Raw genomic sequence first — 19,684 nt, 5'->3', positions numbered from 1 at the left:
ACCTGGGTCCTCTGGAAGAGCAGCCAGTACTCTTAACCACTGAGCCATCTCTCCAGCCCCTTAATTTTCCTTCTTACATACTCTTAGGACAAGTGTTCTCGGAATGTTTCTAATTAGAATGTTATACTTGGGTTTGACTAGCATTGACATAAAAGAAAACCCTGAAATTATGTTTTGTAGGGCTTTTTTCCCCTCATTTTGATTACAGGTTATATGTTTGAATACCAACACTCCTGATGAAAGAGAGGGGTCATCTCAATGATAGGTACTAACGGAGTGTCTGGGGGAAAAAAAAATTCCAGTTTCTGCTATGTTATAAGGTCTGGTTGTCCAAACGAACCAATTCTAAATGACTGATCAGAGAATTTAGTCTCCATAGGTTCTTTCTCCTTTGCTCCACAGAGGCCAATAGGAAGTATCCATCTGGGGAACGCTGGGCTAATATTGATTGACTTCCTAAATGGCACTCATTTCTAGGCAAGAAGGAAGGACACACTGTTAACAACTACCACACTGTGGGACCACACCTACCCAGGGAGCCAAAGAGGGTCAGATGTTTTAATTGCGGAATGTCTGTCCCTTCCTCTGTCACACAGACTCTCCACAGACCCTAGCAGGCCAATCTGGTGGTAGCCCTGAGGTACTCACTCACCTGAAAGGACACCACATGCTAGATGGAGACCAGTAACAACATATACCCTGGCCCTGGGTCTCGTGACGACACGTACCTTGTTAGCTTTTAAAAGATACCAATTAGAAACAGTTCTTTGAAAGTAAGAATTCAAAGCACAGAGCCAAACAAATGTTCACATTCCACCCAACTCCACAGGCCTGGGAATTAGGGTTACCCTAGGCCAAACCAAGGAACACCTTGTTCTCTGGACTATAGAGTCATTTTTCTCTGGGATAAACATCTGAGACCAGAAATTACCATCCTGAGCCTCCTGTGGAAAGAGAGTATGTGTGGAGGAGGTGTGAATATATCCACGAAGGTGACTTCCCAATTTACACACAGGGAAAGCTAACAATGATGAAAATAAAAAAGAATGCAGACTAGAATTAATATCAGTTATGTTTTAAAAAATCTACCAAGGACAGTATTTAGCATTTAAGTGTAAGCATATAATCTCAGAATACTCATATCTATCTAATCACCTACAATATATTTTCATATTTGTAATTGCTAATCTTCACTACAGTTACTTAATGAAAAGCTCGTGACACTCCAGGTTTATTTACATGAGAAACCCAAAGCCAGTGGAGACTAACCAAGGTTGGTCTCCCAGCTAAAAACTGAGTCAAGACATGAACACTGGTTGCATCTAGGCTCAAGACCCATTTTGTTGTTGTTGTTGAACAAGAAAAATGGGATAAAAGAGGGAAGAGAAGATACTCTTAGGGACTCTCTCTCTCATCTGATCCTGATGTGTTCGGTACACCTCTATCTCAGGTTTCACTGTCTAGGACTATCCCAATGAATGACCCCAGGCTTTCCCTATCCATCATTAAATCATGACCTCTAGAAAAACAGGGCCCTATCTTATTTACTATGATTGAAATACAATTGTCATAGCATGTGACAGTTTTCAGATAGACCCCTATACATCAACTTCATGCTACAAAAGCTGAACATGTGCTGGGAATGATCCTGGGACTAATAACCCTCCCGGCACCACCGGAGAGTGACAATCACCTGGTTCCACCCCAGGCCTACTGAATCAGAATCCGCTCTGTTTGTTTAGGTGTGGGGGTCAGCGCCTGGCACATGCTAGACATGTGCTCTACCACTGAACTCTAATCCCCAGTCGCCAAACCTGCATTTTTAATAAGCTCCCAGGTGACTGTGGGCCGTTAAAACTTTCAGAAGCCCAGTTTTTTTACAAAAGAGGGTCCCGGGATTTTATAACGCAGAAACCAGACCCGCAGCAGATGCCCATTAAATAATTTGCGGGCAGATGTTTCTCTGGTTAGCTGGAGCTCCCTAACTTCATAGGGAAACGAGCTGACCTAGAAAGCGGGTAAGGGGTTGAACTAGAAAGGAATGGGCTGCTTAAACTTCTGGCTTTGAGGTTTGTATCCCAGCAGCAGGTGGGCCCTACAGTTCTGAAGGTGATGGGTGGGTGGGTGGGTGGGTGGGTGGGTGGGGGTGGGGGAGGCGTTGACCTGGGCCAATACAAGTTGCCTCCTTAGCTCAAGACAGCCGCCATCCTATGCTGATCCCCAGTGTGACATCCACCCCTCCCCGCCCCCCCAAAACACCTGAGGAGCTATCAGCAAAATCTTTCCGAATAGAACATAGAAGAAAATGTACATTACTGATCTGAAAGAGTTTAGGACCCGTCCCCTTCACCTCCCCAGATGAAACAGTAACCCACAGGGAGGAAAAAAAAAAAAGAGCTGAACGTACAATTCCAACCAACGACGCAACACAAAGAATTTTAGACTCCCCCATTTACCCAAAGTATACAAACTTCGCAGGGATTATTTAGAGACAGTATAACGAACAGGTCTCGAGTGTAACTGGCTGCATTGGTGCGGCCAGGGAACAGCTGGAGGCAACAGAACTTGGCCTCACTAATAACTGGCTCTTTCCCAGGAGACCCCACCTTCTTACTCCCATCAAGGACTGAGGAACGAGAAGGTGAAGTTGATCGAGGAAATAAGCCCAGGCCATGTCGTCAGGCTAAGCCTTGCTCGATATCAACTGCTATCCTCCCTGGTGTTTTGGGGGGACACGGGGGAGTTCTTACCACAACCCTGTGATTAACCCCAATAGTCAGAGAGGGAAACACATGCTCAGACGAGGATTCCACACCAGATATCAAGTCCCTGACCTTCACATTCATCCACTAAAGCACGGGCGTTTCTCGTCTTCAGAATAAAATGGAGGTTGGAGTGGGGAGATAAGGTCTTGAAAGGTGTTCACTTTGAAACTAACAAAGAAAAATAGAATCTTTCTAAAAATCTTTTTTTCCCATCATCCACGTGGGCGGGCCCCAAACAGACACTTCAGAGTTCTGTGTTTACCCTGAGGGCATCCTTAAACAGGTGTAGTCTAGCATGCCTCTGTCCATCAATGGAGAAGGGTCTATCTAGATCTGACCAGGCCAAAGGCAAGAGGCTGGGAGAAGGTGAGGAGGCCAGAGCTGTTCATCCAGAGACTCTGCCCACACACTGGTACTGGTTTAGAGCAAGCCAGAACAAAGGAAACACACACACACACACACACACACACACACACACACACACACACACACGGCAATCTACCATTGTGAACCACATGCTAGTAAAGTATGAAGAATGCAGGCTCCTTCTTCTCAGATGTTGGAAACGCTCCGACACCTTCCTGTAAGGGCTCTTCAGAGACTAGGAAAGACTACCCTCTTCCCTGTCAACAGGAGCGCGTCAAGCCTCAGAACCTGATCCTTACACTCACAAATGTTAACCACGTGCCCAGCAAGTGAGACGACAGAAATCAAGCATCAGCTACACTTGGTTTGAACTTACATGGCCCCAACCACCTTTTTTGGTGTGTGTGTGTGTGTGTGTGTGTGTGTGTGTGTGTGTGTGTTGGGGGGGGGGGGGTCTGTCTTGTTGATCTTGACTAAAGGAGCGTACAGTACTGGTTCTCAACCTTCCTAACGCCGCAACCATTTAACAGAGTTCCTCACGGTGTGCTGACCCCCCAACCATAAAATTATTTTCGTTGCTATTTCACAACTGTAACTTTGCTACTGTTGTGAATCACTATGTAAATATCTGATAGGAGACCTCCGAAGGGGTCGTGACCCACGGGTTGAGAACTGGTGTGCAGAATGGAGACTGCCTCTGAATGATGCCCAGACTCCCTGCATTCCTTCAAGCCCTGTAGACAGGGGAAAAGAGAAATCGATGAACGACTGATTGATTTTTTTTTTAGGCAAAAATGAGCCTGATCTTTGAAAACAATGCTTTGGAGAGTTAGACCTCTATGATGACAGGAATGCATGCCTACTTGCTACTCTACCGTGATGCCTTCGTCAAATAATTCAATGGCCTATACTGAGGTGTCTCCAAAAGCCTTATCCGAAAGGTACCACCTGGATCACGGGGTAACAACTGTAAGGACGTGCCTGGCTTTGCCAAACGCGTCCACCTTCCACTCATTCCCCCGCCTCCCGCCTCGTTTACAGATGAAGGCCTCCTTGTCATCTCTCCTGCTGGCCCCATTTCCTGAGTTCAACACACCCACATTTTTCAGGAATTTCACAATTAATCTCTGGAATGTGTTTTGGATCATTCTTCAAAGGATGATATAGTTGTGCTAAGATGAATTCAATGTTTGTTTTGGTTTTTTTTCCCCCCTCCTTTTCTCATTCCTTATCCTTCAGTCCACCCACTTTCTGGGGCCACCATCTTCTCTGAATCTGCCAACTTCACAATGCCTGCACCCTGCCTTCCCAGACTCCTCACCGCGGCCACTGGACAGTAACCGGAACCACATCTCCCAGTAGCTCCCTCCTATAAATGGATGCCACATCCAGAGTTTGGGGACCGTTCACTTTTCTTCACCAATTAAGCTGTCTTGGGCAGGCGGGATGGCGCAGCTGGTAAAGGTGCTTGCCGCCAAGCATGCCAACCTGAGTTCAATCACCAGCACCGGTAGGGTAATAGGAGAGAACCAACGCCCAAATGTCCTCTGACATCCGCACACACCATGGCACACTGTACACACACTCACTGTCTCTCACACACACTCTCACAGTCACACACTTACACACATATACTCTCTCTCTCTCTCTCTCTCTCTCTCTCTCTCACACACACACACACACACACACACACACACACACACACACACTAAAACACACAGAAATGTTTTATAAATGAACGTGACTTCTGTTCACAACGATCCTTCCCAACACACAGCTTGCAAAGTTCCCTGGTCCACCCTTAACCGCATGTTTCCAGCAGCAAACCTCTCCCCACCTGCTGTTTTTGCCTTTCTGTTCTACAGTATACAACTCATCTCATCTGTCCTTGGCCGAGTGTTTTATGTGACAGGAATCCTTACCAACAGGGAACATTCTAGGCGCCTGCCTGACAGCCGAAAGGAAGGCCATTTTTGCCCTGTCATGTGTGCATGTGCCATGAATAGTTAGTTGGTCCTGTGTGTTTTGTCAATATTTACTCTGAGGAGGAACTAATTACTTCCTTGTTTACTTGAATTGGTTTCTCTTCCCATACCCTGCTAACATATTTTGGACGCCCTCTGCTTTGCCTTCCTCTCTGGCATCAAAGCACAGACCCTACCTGAAGACTTCTGCGGTAGAGAACGAACCCCATACACACTGCTCAGAAGTGAGTCTGGAACGCTGGATTTGAAAAGTTCCTCTAACTCCAGTAATAGAACTATTAACTCTGCCCCGGCTGGCCTTTACTTCATGGGTAAAAATCCATAGACTCTTAATTTCACGTCCTCCCCGAGAGTACAAGGGCAGTAGCCGTGTGCCTCACGCCAGCCAAAGCCAAATGTTTTGATGTGTCTGCCTGGTCCTGGGCAACTGCTCTCTGGGCCCTGTCCCCTCACATTCTCCCCTCTCTCCAGCAAAGCAGGCATCATCGCTACTGACTGTCCCAGGAGACAAGTGAAGGACTGGAACTTCACCAGCCCGGTTCAGAACACAAAACCGTGCTCTCTGCTTTAAGTTCCCACCACACGATCTCAAGTTCTCCCTGGGGCCGGCCCTGTGGACCACCGTGGAGAGAAAGCTAAAGTCACTGGGAAAACTGAGTTGCGACAGCAGAGGGTTTAATGGGCAGTCGTTTTGAAAGGTGTGAAGAATTCAGTTCCATACAGACTGGGGCCGTGGCGGGCACGCTGCAGAGAGCGTCGATGCCCGTCTGCAGGCATGGACACCTGCCTCAAGGCAGCGTCGTCTTCAGGGCAAAGCTCTATGGTGTCCACTCTGTCCACACAAGGTCAGGCCCACAGCAGCTTCCTCTTTATCACCCCAAGACAAAGGGCTGGTCTGCTGGTCACCTTGCCCCACCCTAAGTGAGGCATAAAGTCTGAGGCCTCATTCCCTCAGTTCCAAAGACAGTTCTCACTGTCCAATCAAAACATCCTTCCTACACAATCCCACTTCCTGAGCTCTTAAAGTTCAGACCCCTTGAAGAGATCTCCCATTCAGAGGTTTAGCAGCCAAACTTGTTTCTTTGGATGGTAGGTGATTTCCCTGGAGACAGACGCCTGTCCAAGAGAACAGTCCAGGGTTCTGTAAAAGGCTAACAGGAAGACTCACGAGATGAATGGAAATGGGAGGGGGAATTGCTCCCTCCTAAGGGCCAGAAGGCACTTGTTAAGACTGAGAGAAAACTTTGGGTACCCGGCTCTACTCTCAGTCTTTCCAATGTGCATAGTCACTAATTCAGGATTTATTGAATATCAGTCTCAATGGAGAGAAGAAACCCCGGGGTACGGGGCGCTTGATTTACAGGTCTTGATTCCTAGTCTTTCAGAAAGCCATCTTTTTCTTCGGGGTTCTTCTTATGGTTAGGATTGTTCATGTATTTTTATGGGGTCAGTGTGCCATAAAAACCCGAAACAATGAGCCATGTGTGCAAAGGGGTCTGACCCAAATCATTTCATGAACTGCATGCACTTAAAAGCATCACTCTCCTCCGACCGAAGTCAGTACGGGAAGGACCAACATTTCTGCAAGTTGACAAACAGTAATGTAAATTCGGACTTAAGCCATGTCTTCGAAAGCAGGTGGGGTAGTCATCTTTTTATAGCGTGAAATGTGTTTTCTCAGGGTAGCCAACTAAAGAAGCTTTCGAAAGATTTTTCATTAACAGATACAACCAGTAGGGGTCATTTTAGTGCAAAAAATGCAGCACGAGAGACTTGGAACATGAATTAAAATATATCCATTCCTATTCATGTGCGTTATGATAATATCCACGAATTTCTGAATAAAAATGGAAACTGAGGGAAGCGCTGGCCATTGAGAAATTTTATGCAAAGTTACAGAAAAAAAAGAAAGAAAGAAAAAAATGGGACGGGGTGGGGGGGCCTTCTAGATAATTAAGTGACTTGTAAAGATTCCTCTAATCCTGAAAGGAAAAAAAAAAAAAAAGAAAAAGAAACAGGTTCTTCAGTTAACTTATATGTTCCATACATTTTATATTAATGTGAAACTGTCTGAAAGTTTAGACACATGGCTGAAAAGGCCTCTCTAAATCTAACCCTTGCATCAGGCCAGAAAACACTGTCTCTTTTACCTTGGTTTCACGGGTTTGAGATTCTATTTGTTGCTTTTAGTGAAGGAAGGAGGAAGAGAAGGGGGCAAATAAGGAAGGAGGGAAGGAGGAAAGGAGGGAGGGAGGGAGGGAGGGAGGGAGGGAGGGAGGGGTGAAGCGAGATGTGCCCATAGCAATCAGCTGAAAACAGGCCCGCTAAACGAGGTGTGTTTCCAGAGCACACTAATTGAAATACAATCATGTGGAGAAACACTTCCAAGCATGGTCCAGGCCCACACTCACACTGCACCTGGTGTTACCAGGAGACAGGCAGCGCGTGAGGGATGGATGCATCATTCCAGAGGAATGACAGGCTCCCCGATGGACAAACTGCCAAAAACCATTCCATACTGTGACATGGGGTGTTGCTGCCAAAACACTTGATTACTGTAAATGCCCCCCCCTCCACCGCCCGCCCCAAGCATTTCCTTCACCAGAAACACATGAAAAAACAAACAAGGGTCACACTCTCCAGAGCCTTCCAAAGTCCTTCTTCACCCTGCCCCGCATTTAACTACACGCTCCTGGTTCTTTACGTGTCTGATGGGGGCAGGGGGCGGGAGGGGGGGGGCTGGGTCAAGTTTCGCTCTCCTCCACGCGGCAGGGTTCGGAGAAACACCTTTTAGTCCCAAGTCATTCAGAACGCCTCAAGTCCAAACACATGCAATCCTACCAGCCTGCCTGATGATGACCATTTCCCCTGAGCCGAGAAACGAGCCCAGGACGTTGTAAAAGGACACCAGGAGGGGCCCCGTTTCTGTGTGTCAGTAAAATGAGGGCACGATCCACAAGGAACACGGCCCTTCTTCACTCGTGACTGCCCACTAGCTCCCAAACCAGGAAGGCCTCCCCGATTTTCCACTAACTGTCCAAAACCTTAAAACCAGGGGTAAAAATAAATGCGTGTGTGTATTTAAAGAGTCACCACAGCACCGAAGCCTTCGAACACACCCACTTTTGTCCTTAAGGCCGTCACCTCCTTTTTCAGTACCCCAGCACAACAAGCAAGCGCACACACACACACACACACACACACACACACACACACACACACACACACACACCTAAGGATGCTTCAGGGTAAAACCCATGTCCCAGGGGCTGGCTGACAGCCGTGAAAGCTGGAGGCTGTCCTTCCCAGCCACTACCCCAGGAAGACTGCTGAGCCCTGCTCACTCGCAAGATACCGGGAACAACGTCACCGGGCCCCCAAAGTCTAAGTAGGCAGGGATCCCACTTGGACCAGACAAGGCAGTCCATTAGCAAAATAAAAGAACTCAGGACGCCTCTCCAAACCTCAAACAGATCGGGCACCTGGAGGCAGACGTAGAGCCACATGCAGATGGAGGCCCCAGGGCTTCCTAACCAGGGAGGCTCCACTACCAACGCCCCCACCCCTCCCTCGGTACATCTCCACACGGCGTTACACAATGCGCCGCGGTGAAGACTACAAGAGCAGACTCTGCTGTCAAACAAACAACAAACAAACAAACAAGCAAGCAAGCAAGCCATCAGCACCAGCTCAGGAAACACGCGGATGTTGGATCATGAAAGGAAACCTCTCTCTGGTCGTGAGCCCTAACTTTCCACCCCAGGTGCAGCCCCCACCCACCCCCTTTAGCCATCCAGAAGAGTACGCCTTTTGACTGTTTCCTATAGGCCAATAAATGAGTAACCACCCTGTGTAACTTCGCCTGGGCGTCTGACATATTCAGGAGCTGAAATTGATTTATTACGCGAAGGAAGAGGAGGAAGGAGGTGAAGGAAGAGCGCACAGGGAAAGAAAAAAAAAAAAAAAAAAGTAAGAGTCACCCAGGGAGTGCAAGCTGGAGCACAGGTCTTGCTCCGCTCTCAGAAGCCGGCTGCGCGGACTGCGTACAACCAACCCTGGGTGCCACACTGCGCTATGCGGGCAGGGCGGCAGGGGCGGACTCCCCAAGGGGGCTGGCGTGTGCCAGCCTCCGCAGTGTCGTGTCCCCCCCCCCCGAACGCGGTACCCCTGCTTGGGGCGGGGAAGGGCCACCCACTGTAAGCCCAGATCACTGCACGTGTGCGTGTCTATGCGGGGTTGAGAGGGAGCTTCCCCCCACCCCACCCCACCCCACCCCCCGCGCGCAATCCAACCTCGCCCGCCGCTGGACAGGCATCTCAGGGCACCCTCCCGGGGACAGCGACGGTCCCTCCTCCCCGGGAACCCTCTGTCCTCGGGGAAAAGTCTCAGGCAAACTTTGTTCCGCGCGCGGGCCAGGTGGGAAGTCGGGGGGTGGGGTGGGGTGGGGTGGGGTGGGGGGCGCGCGGCAGGGGCGGCCGTACCTTCGCAGACGCCCACTTCGTACTCGGTGATGGAGTCGCCATTGAGCGGGGGGCGGATGACACAGCGCAGCCCCCGGTCGCAGGCTCCATGGAGCCCGTAGGCTCCACCGCAGCTCTCGTTCCTCTGGCGGGCACACATGTAGCAGCAGCCGCAGACGCCCTGCACGATGCTCCCGGGGCAGCTCCGAGGCTCCTCGCACTTGGACTCGTCACAGGGCAGGCAGACCAGCGCCCGGGTGCCTGAGCGCGCCAGCAGCAGCAGCAGCCCCAGCAGCGAGACCGAGAGGTGCCCGCAGCCGGCCAGCCCCCTGCCCCCCGCCACCAAGTACATCCTCCTGCGCCGCCGCCTCCTCCTCCTCGCAGCCGGGCCGGGAGCGGGGCGGGCGCCCTCCCCTGCGCGGGGCACACGCGCCGCCGCCGCCGCCACCCGCAGCCCGCGGTCCTCGTGCCCCCCTCGGGGCCCCCGGGGTGCTCCTCCCCTCGCGGGGCGAGGCCCCCGCCGCCCCTGCGGGCCGCGCCGACCCGGAGCCCACGAGCGTTGGCGCCAGCGGCAGCGGTGGCGGGTGGCTTCCCCTCCTCCTCCTTCTCCTCCCGGGCGGGAGGGGGAAAAGAGGGGGGAAAAAAAGTTTTCCTCGCGGCAGCTCCGGTTCAACCCAAACTTCTGGCGGCGGCGGCGGCGGCGGCGGCGGCGGCGGTGGCTGCCTGCGCTCCGCTCGGGAGCAGGGCTGCTGCTGGCTCCGTCCGGCTGGTCCTCCGCTCTGCTCCTGCTCGCCCGGTCAAGACGGCGGCGGCGGCAGCGCAGCCTCCCGGCCGGTCCCCGCCTCCCGAGCCGCCGAGTGGGCGCGGTAGCACAGCAGAAGGTCCGTGGCGTCCGCTCCGTGTGCCCGGCTCGCCTCTCTCCCGCGCCGCTCCTCCGGGCGCTTGTTTATGGCTGGAGCCTCCGCCGCTCCGGCTGCGCCCTCCCCCATCCTACCTCATCCCCCCCCTCCCTCCCCGCCCTCCCCGCGCCGCGCGCTGCTCATTGGCTGCACCCCCACCCTCGGGCCGGCCGGCCCCCTCCCCTCCCCCTCGCCTCCCTCCGGGGCTGCCCGGGCCCTTCCTCCCTCCACGCCTCCTCCTCCTCCTCCTCCTCCTCCTCCTCCTCCTCCTCCTCCTCCTCCTCCTCCCCCTCTCCTTCCTCCGCAGCCCCGGCGTACCCAGAGCCGGCCCTGTGGGCCGATCATCCGGGCTCGGGCCCGGGCCCCCGCGAGCGCGCTACGGCCGGGAAATCCGAGACAGTCGTAGCGACGCTAGTCCCCGCCGGTACCGGGCCACGAGGGGGCTAGCCTGGGAGCACCGTGGGGGCGGGACGGCTGCACCTCGGGGGTGGTAGAGTTTTGAGTTCGAGAGAGTGGTGGGGATCCTAGCCGGAGCAATTGCTGCCGCCTAGGCTGGGTGGGCGCTGGGGCTGGATCGAACGAACCCCAGGAAAGGGAAGCGAACGCGTGGAATTTCCGCAAACTGGACGAGAATCCATCTTCCACTCGAGCTGGGAATAGACTTTGTAAAAGATATTATGTAATGGAGTCTTGGGAAGCCCGAGACGTCTCCAGCCAAACAGAGGCCGGTGGGTTTGAGTGCTTTAAAATGGTCTGGGTAAATGATTCTGAGCCGGGACAGTGGTGGGGAGGGCTGGATGGAGCTTGAGTTGAATTTTAATGATCCACATTCTGTATGTCTGTGCAGAGGTGCTGTATCATGGGAGGGGTGAGTGACTGGGAAGTAACCGAGCTCAATGCTTCTCTCCGGAGTAAGGCTCAAGACTGGCTTACAAGTCTTAACATGACGCTAGACTGGGCGAGCTCACGCATCCTTACATGCCCACCTGACGCTGCTGTTTTGTTTCTCAAGCTCCTGAGCAAAAGAGGTGGGCTTTCCTTCCCCTCCTCCCATGATGCCCCCTTAAAAAAGATTTATCGTGAATGTATTAATAAAGACGATGTGTGGTGAAATAGTCTTTGTGGTGAACCAAGAAACAACGGAAGAGGGGCACTGTGCACGTGTGAGGGGTTTCTCTTCAACAGATTTCACAGGAGATTCCCAGAGATGGCTCTGATCACTGATCAGGATAGAACCATGGGCTCCTTAGTGCCCTCCCCCGCCCCCAGGAGGATAAATAAAATACATTGGCAACAACAACAAAAAAAGTCATGTGAACCGTTCTGTAAAACAGGGCTGGTGCTGGGGCAGGTGTGGAGTGACTGTGGCTGCATGGCACGATTTTGCTGCAGATAGGTGGCAGCCAGCGAGACCAGGAACATCAGGACTAAGGAACCCAAAGTTAATGGCACCAGTGTAAGGAGAAAGGACACAAAGATGCCTTTGGAATCTTGTTTGTGGAACAGATTTTGTACTTGTGGAGAATGTTTTGGTTTAACCACGGTAGTCCTCAACAAAAAAGCCAAAGTCACCAGTGGAATATTCCCCCTAACCAATGACATCAGAGAGCTATAAACATGTGTACTGAAGAGAGGAAGTGTTTCATCAGTTACACTGATTGTTGAAGAAGGAGGGCATAGGGAAACATCAATACTGGAAAGGGGGAGGAAGCACCCCCTTTTCTTGGGGGGTTTAAACTGCTGTTGGGGTGACTATTTCCCAAGCGCATTTGTGGCACATTTTACATGGTCAGACTAGATCATCTCCGGAGGCCCTCACATCCTGCAGCCCTGTAAAAAAGTAAGGGGTGAAGTCATTTACAACTTGCTAGGTTTCCCTTTGGCAAAAGCAAATATTAGAGCACACAATAAATGTTTGTGTCTTGGTGCCCCGCGAGGCACCAGCACTTCACAGTGGGATCTGCCAACAATCTCTTGTCACTGGACCTTGGTAGGACATCCCTTCCACCCCTGCAGAGGTTATCTGCGCTTCTGTTCAAGTGCAAGAATAAAGACATTATTAAAAACACAGCAGATAACATTGTTAGGCTCCGGAAAAGCCAAGGTCAGGAAATAGAGAAGAGACAGAAATGAAAAGACAGTGTCGTTTGAAAGGGGTGTGCTTACATCTGTCTGAAGTTTCACTCTTGGTTTGGGTATTTGTTTTTCTTGCCTTTTCGGGCAGTATATTAAGGATTGGGAACCACTTCAGATCTGAGCATAGGCAAGCATCAATATGGTGGCCACTACCCCATCCTTCGTGAGACTTCATAGGTAGACATAGAAGACAGAAACATGGTGAGAAAGATCGACAGGTTTGGAAAGGACCAACTTGAAACAATCCAGTTACATGGCGTTCTTTGCCATAGAACTAAGTCATAGGGGTGAGCAGGATTCTCGAATGCAGTAACTAGTGCCATGTGAGAAACCTCCGAGGCTTTACCCAATTATCTGAGACCAGTACTTGAGCTCAGTTAAAACATTTCTTTCCTTCGATCCTGCAAGATATTATAAGGTGTCCAGAAACTGAGGCAATGCCAGTATAGAAGAGATCCTGTCATCTTCAGGGACCAGACTAAGGGTAAAGAAAGAGGGTAGTTCAGCTTAACATGATTAACAATTGGGTACTAAGTTGGAAAATAGGCTGGGAAAGGTTACCTGGGGTCCTGAAAAACATTTAAAAATATTAAGAAGCAGGGCCTACATGGAATATGGTTTCATGCCTCTTTCTCTGAGAACCCTTTAGCATATTCCCTTATCTGTTCTATGACATTCCAAAGTGCCTCTTTGGAATGTAGTAGTGATCATATCATAACACAATTATTAAGCACCTCTAAACTCAGATTGCCAGCCCATTGGAGGGACCCATACTTAAAACAGGCATGAGTTGAAAAGAGAATTATACACAAAAAGGCACTTGGATATTTTCTCTGACCGGTCTCCCTTAGTAAACATCTCTAAACTAAACCCATGGAAGGCCCGGTTCAGGATGGAAGGTGTCTTACAACCTGGAAGAGTCGGGGGATGACAGCCCCTAAGCAAAAGAAGTTAAGAGTCTTTCTGATGGAGAGCTGGAGGGAAGAAACAGTCTGCCCTCTGTTGGCCACTGGGCAGGTTGGATGCACTGTGAAAATCTAAGTGCCCAGTTGGGGACCCAGCAGACAGTGGGACAGTGTGCGCCCTCCATAGAGATCCTAGGAGAACCTCCCAGGCTGATGCAGTGTGTAACCAAGCTTTCCTACTGGAGTTCACATTTTCCAGGATGGGCCTGCTGTTTATGTGTCCCCGAAGCGAGAAGAAAAACGTAGACATTGTCCTTTGAGTAAGACACATGCATTATTAAAATAGAGTTATAAAGCCCGGCACAGTGGCAGGTGGCATGCGCCTGTCATCCCAGTACTCGGGAGGCAGAGGCAGAGGCAGATGAATCTCTGTGAGTTCAAGGCCAGCCTGGTCTACAAAGCGAGTTCCAGGACAGTTAGGGCTGTTATACAGAGAAATCCTGTCGTGAAAAACAAACAAACAAACAAACAAACAAGCAAACAAGAATTGAGTTATACAAGAGAAAAAAAAACCTTTTTGTTTTGTGTAAAAAACACATTGCATATATCTCACAGGAAACCATGATGACGACGACAATGAGTCAGGCTCCCTTTATCCTGTTCCTCCTGGCTCTGTGATCCCTAACTGGGTTTACCATATAAGGATACTGACGAAAGTCTAGGATCAGATAGTTGAGATCAACTTCTAGATTGAGGACTCAGCCACCCGCTTTTCCGCTCTTGATCTGATGCCTGGGCTCTGCTGTCACCGTCCCATAGGTCACCTTTCAGGGATTTCTGGTTTCATCTACTTGGTCAGTGTACAGCAGCTGCTTCAGAGACACTAACTGGGTAGCAAGACCTGAGCACGGAACAAGGATTCTCTTTAGGCTTCCATCAGATCTTGCACTTTCTTTTTACAAGTTTCAACAGGTGCTTTTGCATTCCAAAGCAGTTCTCTCCTCTGTAAAACAGAGACAAGAACACTAACTTTACAGGGTGTTGTATCGGGAAATCCACATTCTCCTATACTGTTTTTTATTGTGAGAATCTAACTGAGCACATTTCCAAGTTTAAAGCTTGAAAGGGTGACTCATCCAGCATGGCTCCAGGGATCGACAGAATGCGTAGAGAGGGAAGGAAGAAAAAGGCAGACACAGAAAAGCTGGGCTCAGGAAGACTAGGCTCTCTAGTGGAGAAGCTACAACCCCTTGGAAGCTCAGGCTGTAAACACCACGGGGTGGAGAACAGCTACACTGGATACTTTCTGCACACATGATCAACATCTGCCCATGGACCAGAGGGATGCTTCGCCACCCTGAGGCATTGGTATGTCTGTGCTCATGTCAACAACACAACATTCACTCAGAACTTGACTCTCTCTCAACAGGATAGAATCCCAACTGTCTATTTTTTTAAATCATATATTGCTGTGTAACATCTGCCTGATTTTTATTTACTTAAAAAAAACTTTCTGAGGGCCTCTGTTAGATCGGCTGTGGCAGTCTGCATTCATCTTGGGGTTTTTAGATTTTGTAATAGTTTATCAATCTCCTTCTCATCTTGAACTTAATTTAAGGGGCAGTGATTGATGATGATGGTAATAAATAATCGCTAACACTTTTTATCTTATGCTCATGGGTATTTTGCCTGCATGCATGTCTGTGAATCTCTTGCATGCTTGAAGCCTCTGAAAGAGCAGCTGGTGTTCTTAACCACAGAGCCATCCCTCCACTCCGCCCCTATCATTTATAAAAGCCAGGATGCTCAGCATTTCATAGAGGTCATTTTCATTAGTCTACAAAACCTTCTATCAGTCCAAAACTGGATCTCACATTCCATTTCAAGGATGGCTTAAGTTGTCTCCTTTATGAACTCTCGGAGATCTGGATGAATCTCTGCCTCCCGGGTGCTAGGATTAAACGTGTGTGCTACCACTGCCTGACTTCTGTGTTTAATATAGTGGCTGCCTTTGTCCTCTGATCCCCAGATAAGCTTTATTGGGGTACACAAATGAAATATCACCACAGGTGCATGTCTTTAAGCCCAGCACTTGGGAGGAAGAGGCTGGTGGATCTCTGTGAGTTTGAGGACAGTCTTGGCTACAGAGTCAGAACCTGTCTCAAAAAACAAAAAAGAAAAGAATAACTCTCAGCTTACCAATTCCACTTGTTCAGGGATTTCTAGGACTGTGGGCGATACCACCCATATTAGGCAAGAACAGAATGGAAGAAAAGACAAAGACCAAGGAAGAAAGAAAGGGAGGAGAAAGAGAGGGGAGGGAGGGGAGGAGGGAGAGAAGAGAAGAGGAGGAAGAGGAGGAGAAGGAAGAAAGGAAGGAAGGAAAAGAAACATTTGCTTCACCATTGAAATATAATAATTGACTGTATTTGTTACATAACTGTGAAGACTTATTTTTCCTATAAAATGTGAATTATAAAGTAAGATCTATACATCCTAGTTCATAATTGCTTTATTGCTCACACTGGTCTTTAGAATCAATAACTGCATCTTTTTGCTACTGATGAAAATGCCATTGAAGGGGTGACATGTTTCATGGGTGGTGTATGAATATACCTTTAAGATTTTTTTTTGTTTGACACACATTTTTCATGGTCACAAATAAAATTATGGTCACCATCAAATCATCAAATACTTGTCTGATTATTTTCTTTGGTAAACTCATGAAATGGAATTAACTGTGGGTCAAAATTTATCCCATTTTGACATGCATTGGCAAATGGCTCTCCAGAAACATTTTATCCACACGTATTCCTCCAAACTGTGAAGATTTGCATCTTCCCAGTGTGAGGCCCACACATTAAAAAAATCTTTATTCATTGCTGTAAAGAACCTTAGATGATAAAAATTTCAGCTTTTTAAACTTCAAACATTGTTTTCACATTCATTATTCCATTAAATTTTAATTTTTTCAATGTTACGAGATTTCATCTACGTATCACCAAATAGTTCAGTTTTTTATCAATTACCAACTCTTGTAACATGACAAATTGTATGTTGCATGGTTTTTAAGGGAAAGTAGTATGTAGTCAACTACAATTTTCTCCTAAAGAATGCTTTTTTTTTTTTTTTTTTTTTTTTTTTTGGTTTTTCGAGACAGGGTTTCTCTGTGTAGATTTGCGCCTCTTCTGGGACTCACTTGGTAGTCCAGGCTGGCCTCGAACTCACAGAGATCCGCCTGGCTCTGCCTCCCGAGTGCTGGGATTAAAGGCATACGCCACCACTGCCCGGCCTAAAGAATGCTTTTTAAAACTAGTCTAATTAAAGTAAATACATTATTGAGATCTCTCCCCTAAAAAAGGATAAGACTAGTTGAGATATTATAGGCTAGCCATTCTAATCTTCTTGATAGCTACAAAAAGTAGAGGAGCCAGGCTAGGTGGAACACACCTATAATCCCAGCACTTGGAAGCTTGCAGCGGGAAGATCAGGAGCTTAATTGGGCTATAGCTCAAAAACTGGAGTTGGGGAAGAAGGACAGAGAGAGACAGAGGGAAGAAATGACAGTGTAAACAAAATGGAGAATAGAGGTCTCAGGGTCATTCTATTGTGAGGAAGAGAGATTTCTACTTCCTGTCCTGCCACACAGCCCCTCCGTATTCCATACTCATCTCCTTTTCTAATGCAAAGTTTCAATACCCTGATAGATTTCATAGATTTAAATGGCGGCCATTCTTCCTCAAGTCTGTATGACATCTCTTTTAAGGAATACAGTCAAAAACTTTAACAATGATTTCATTTATCCAACAGTCTTACAGTGTTTGTTTGGGAGTCGCCATATGTAGTCCTTTGGGGAAACAATCCCCATTGCTTGTCATATGTGACTTGCCATGATTTTCTTCTCTCAAGTGGCTCTAATTTTTTATAATTGATGTGGAGTTCATCCCTAAAGGAAGATTTGCCACTGTTGGAAGTATTGGAAAGAATCAAAAACTTGTTCTAGAGAAAACAACAAAAGATTCAACAACAAAGGTAGGCAATGGTAGTACTTGTGAAATAAATACACAGCTTTTCCAAGTGATTGCTGATGAGGAAATATTACTCATCTAAATGCAAAGTTGATATGATAACGTTCACTAGAATATTGATATTTTGGTCTTCATCGTCTCAATATCATGTGACTACTTTGTTGTTGAAGATGAAAACTCCATGCCTCTTTTCTGGTGGGGAATGGTAATATTCAACAAAATCTCTGTTCCTTGTCCTCATTCTTGGACATACAGCTAACCAACGCTCATCTACTTCTCACATGTAGATGGAGCCATGAAATGTGAAATGAAGTGACTCAGGCTCTAACATACCTGACATCAAAGGACAAAACCCTCTCGACATCATCCTACATGTTGTTTTGTTTGCTTTCTGTTGGGTGGTCTTAAGGCTTTCTATAGAGAATTCTGAAGCACTAGTAGATTTTAAATCCATCAGAAGAATGAATTCTCCATCCTTGCATGACTGCGTGAATAGAGTTTCCAGACCCCCATACACATGCCTCACTCAATCTCAATGGATTCTAAATTGAATGAGAAATAAACCTCTACTATGAAAAATCACTGAAGCCTTAAGCTTGTTTGTTTCATTAGTTGTCTTTCAAAATATAATATTTCAGTTTTTATTTAGCAATCATTGTTTACTCATGCTTTGCCTTTTGATAGGCGTTGTTAGAAAAAATGCTGTTTGTATAAATACTTATGACTAACTTACACTTGTTTGTTGAGTATGTAATGGGAATCCAATGCTTAAATTACTAATATTTACATTTAAAGTATTTTCACTACTCCGGCGTTCCAAAGAGGTCCATAAACAGGTTGTTGGTACTGATGTATAGAGATTAAATTAAGTAACATCAAAACTTTGCACTTAAGTGAGAGCATGGCCATCTCTCTGATGCTACACAGTAGGTTTCAATTCCTGAGCTTTCCATGACTTCATTGTGAGAGACCAAGAGCCTGTGTGCTCCATGGAGAATGGACTCTTCAGACTTTCATCTTTTTCCTTTATCCAAGTCCCCCAGAGTCTACCAAGCCCACTCTGAAATAGCTGTATGTGCTTTCCCCCGGTTGACACTAATATTCTCATTTCATCGAGATCTAGAGATTGATTGTAAACTCTAGTACTTCCTTCTACTTACCGCTGAACTTAAAGTGTATTTTAATGTCCCAACACTGGGCCCTGAGTTCATCGTACCCACATTCGCTGTCATTGCTCTCTGATAGCTTAATGTGCTTCAGTTATTGTACAGTCTGTCTTTGGTATACAACACAAGCCTCCTGTTCAAATCCATATTAGATTTGATAAACAAAATGAAAATCATTATCCAAAATCTCATGCCAAGTGTTCTATGACTATATGGTGAGTTACTGTCCTAAAACTGGCAAGCGGGAAAAAGCAAGACTGAGCTTGTAAGCATGCAACCATGAAGGAAGAAAATACAGGAAATAGATTCCAAAATATTTCTATCACTAGCTAGTTATTGCCAATGATCATGTCATGTTTCCCATTTAGATTTTGCCAAGTAGAACTAACCAGTGATGCCAATGCAGGTGTTTTAAAAAGAGGACTATTAATTTTTCCCCTGACCAATAATTGATTAAATTAGGGCAGTCCTTGATTATGAGGATGATGATGATGATGAGGAGGAGGAGGTGGCGCTGTGCCACAAGATGCTTTAATGGAAAGAACATGATCTTAGACATTGGATTGACCTGAGATCAAATTCTAACTCTGATCACCATTTTCTATGTGAATTTGGATAAGTTATCTAACCTGGTCTTAATTTTTCTTATTAGTCACTAAAGAAATTAGTATCTATAGGACAAGATTATAAGATAGACGCTCAACAAAGAAAATTTATTTTTTACTTTATGTTTATGTGTACATAGTCCATGTGTGTTCATGTGCCCATGGAGGCCATCAGAGGGTAGTGAATCCCCTGAGCTGGAGTAATAGGAAGTTGTGTGCTGGGAAGTGAACCCGAGTTCTCTCAAAGAGCAGTAAGCAGTCTTAACCACTGAGCCATCTCTCCAGTCCCTATGATAATATTTTTATGATGAAAGTTTTTATTGAAAGCACAATATCATCTACTGTTCAATCAATGTTTGCTCCTTTAAA

The 19,684-nt window shown here is 47.4% G+C and overlaps 1 protein-coding gene across 2 annotated transcripts in view; it reads right to left on the bottom strand.

Annotated features, from left to right (window-relative positions):
• Nucleotides 1-10,497, bottom strand: part of Crim1 (cysteine rich transmembrane BMP regulator 1) — a 182,912-nt gene extending 172,415 nt beyond the window's left edge. The window contains exon 1 of one of the 2 annotated variants that reach the window (XM_006984838.4): nt 9,598-10,497. In XM_006984838.4, coding sequence (XP_006984900.1) covers nt 9,598-9,928 — 331 coding nt within the window. In that variant the 5' untranslated portion in view covers nt 9,929-10,497. The remainder of the gene's footprint in view (nt 1-9,597) is intronic. The other variant, XM_006984839.4, reaches the window with a different exon arrangement.
• Nucleotides 10,498-19,684: the final 9,187 nt, after the last annotated feature.

This window comes from Peromyscus maniculatus, chromosome 22 (assembly GCF_049852395.1).
Source record: "Peromyscus maniculatus bairdii isolate BWxNUB_F1_BW_parent chromosome 22, HU_Pman_BW_mat_3.1, whole genome shotgun sequence".
Taxonomy (NCBI): domain Eukaryota; kingdom Metazoa; phylum Chordata; class Mammalia; order Rodentia; family Cricetidae; genus Peromyscus; species Peromyscus maniculatus.
The sequence above is the reverse complement of the archived record's forward strand: the minus strand, read 5'-3'. Positions and strand labels throughout refer to the sequence as shown.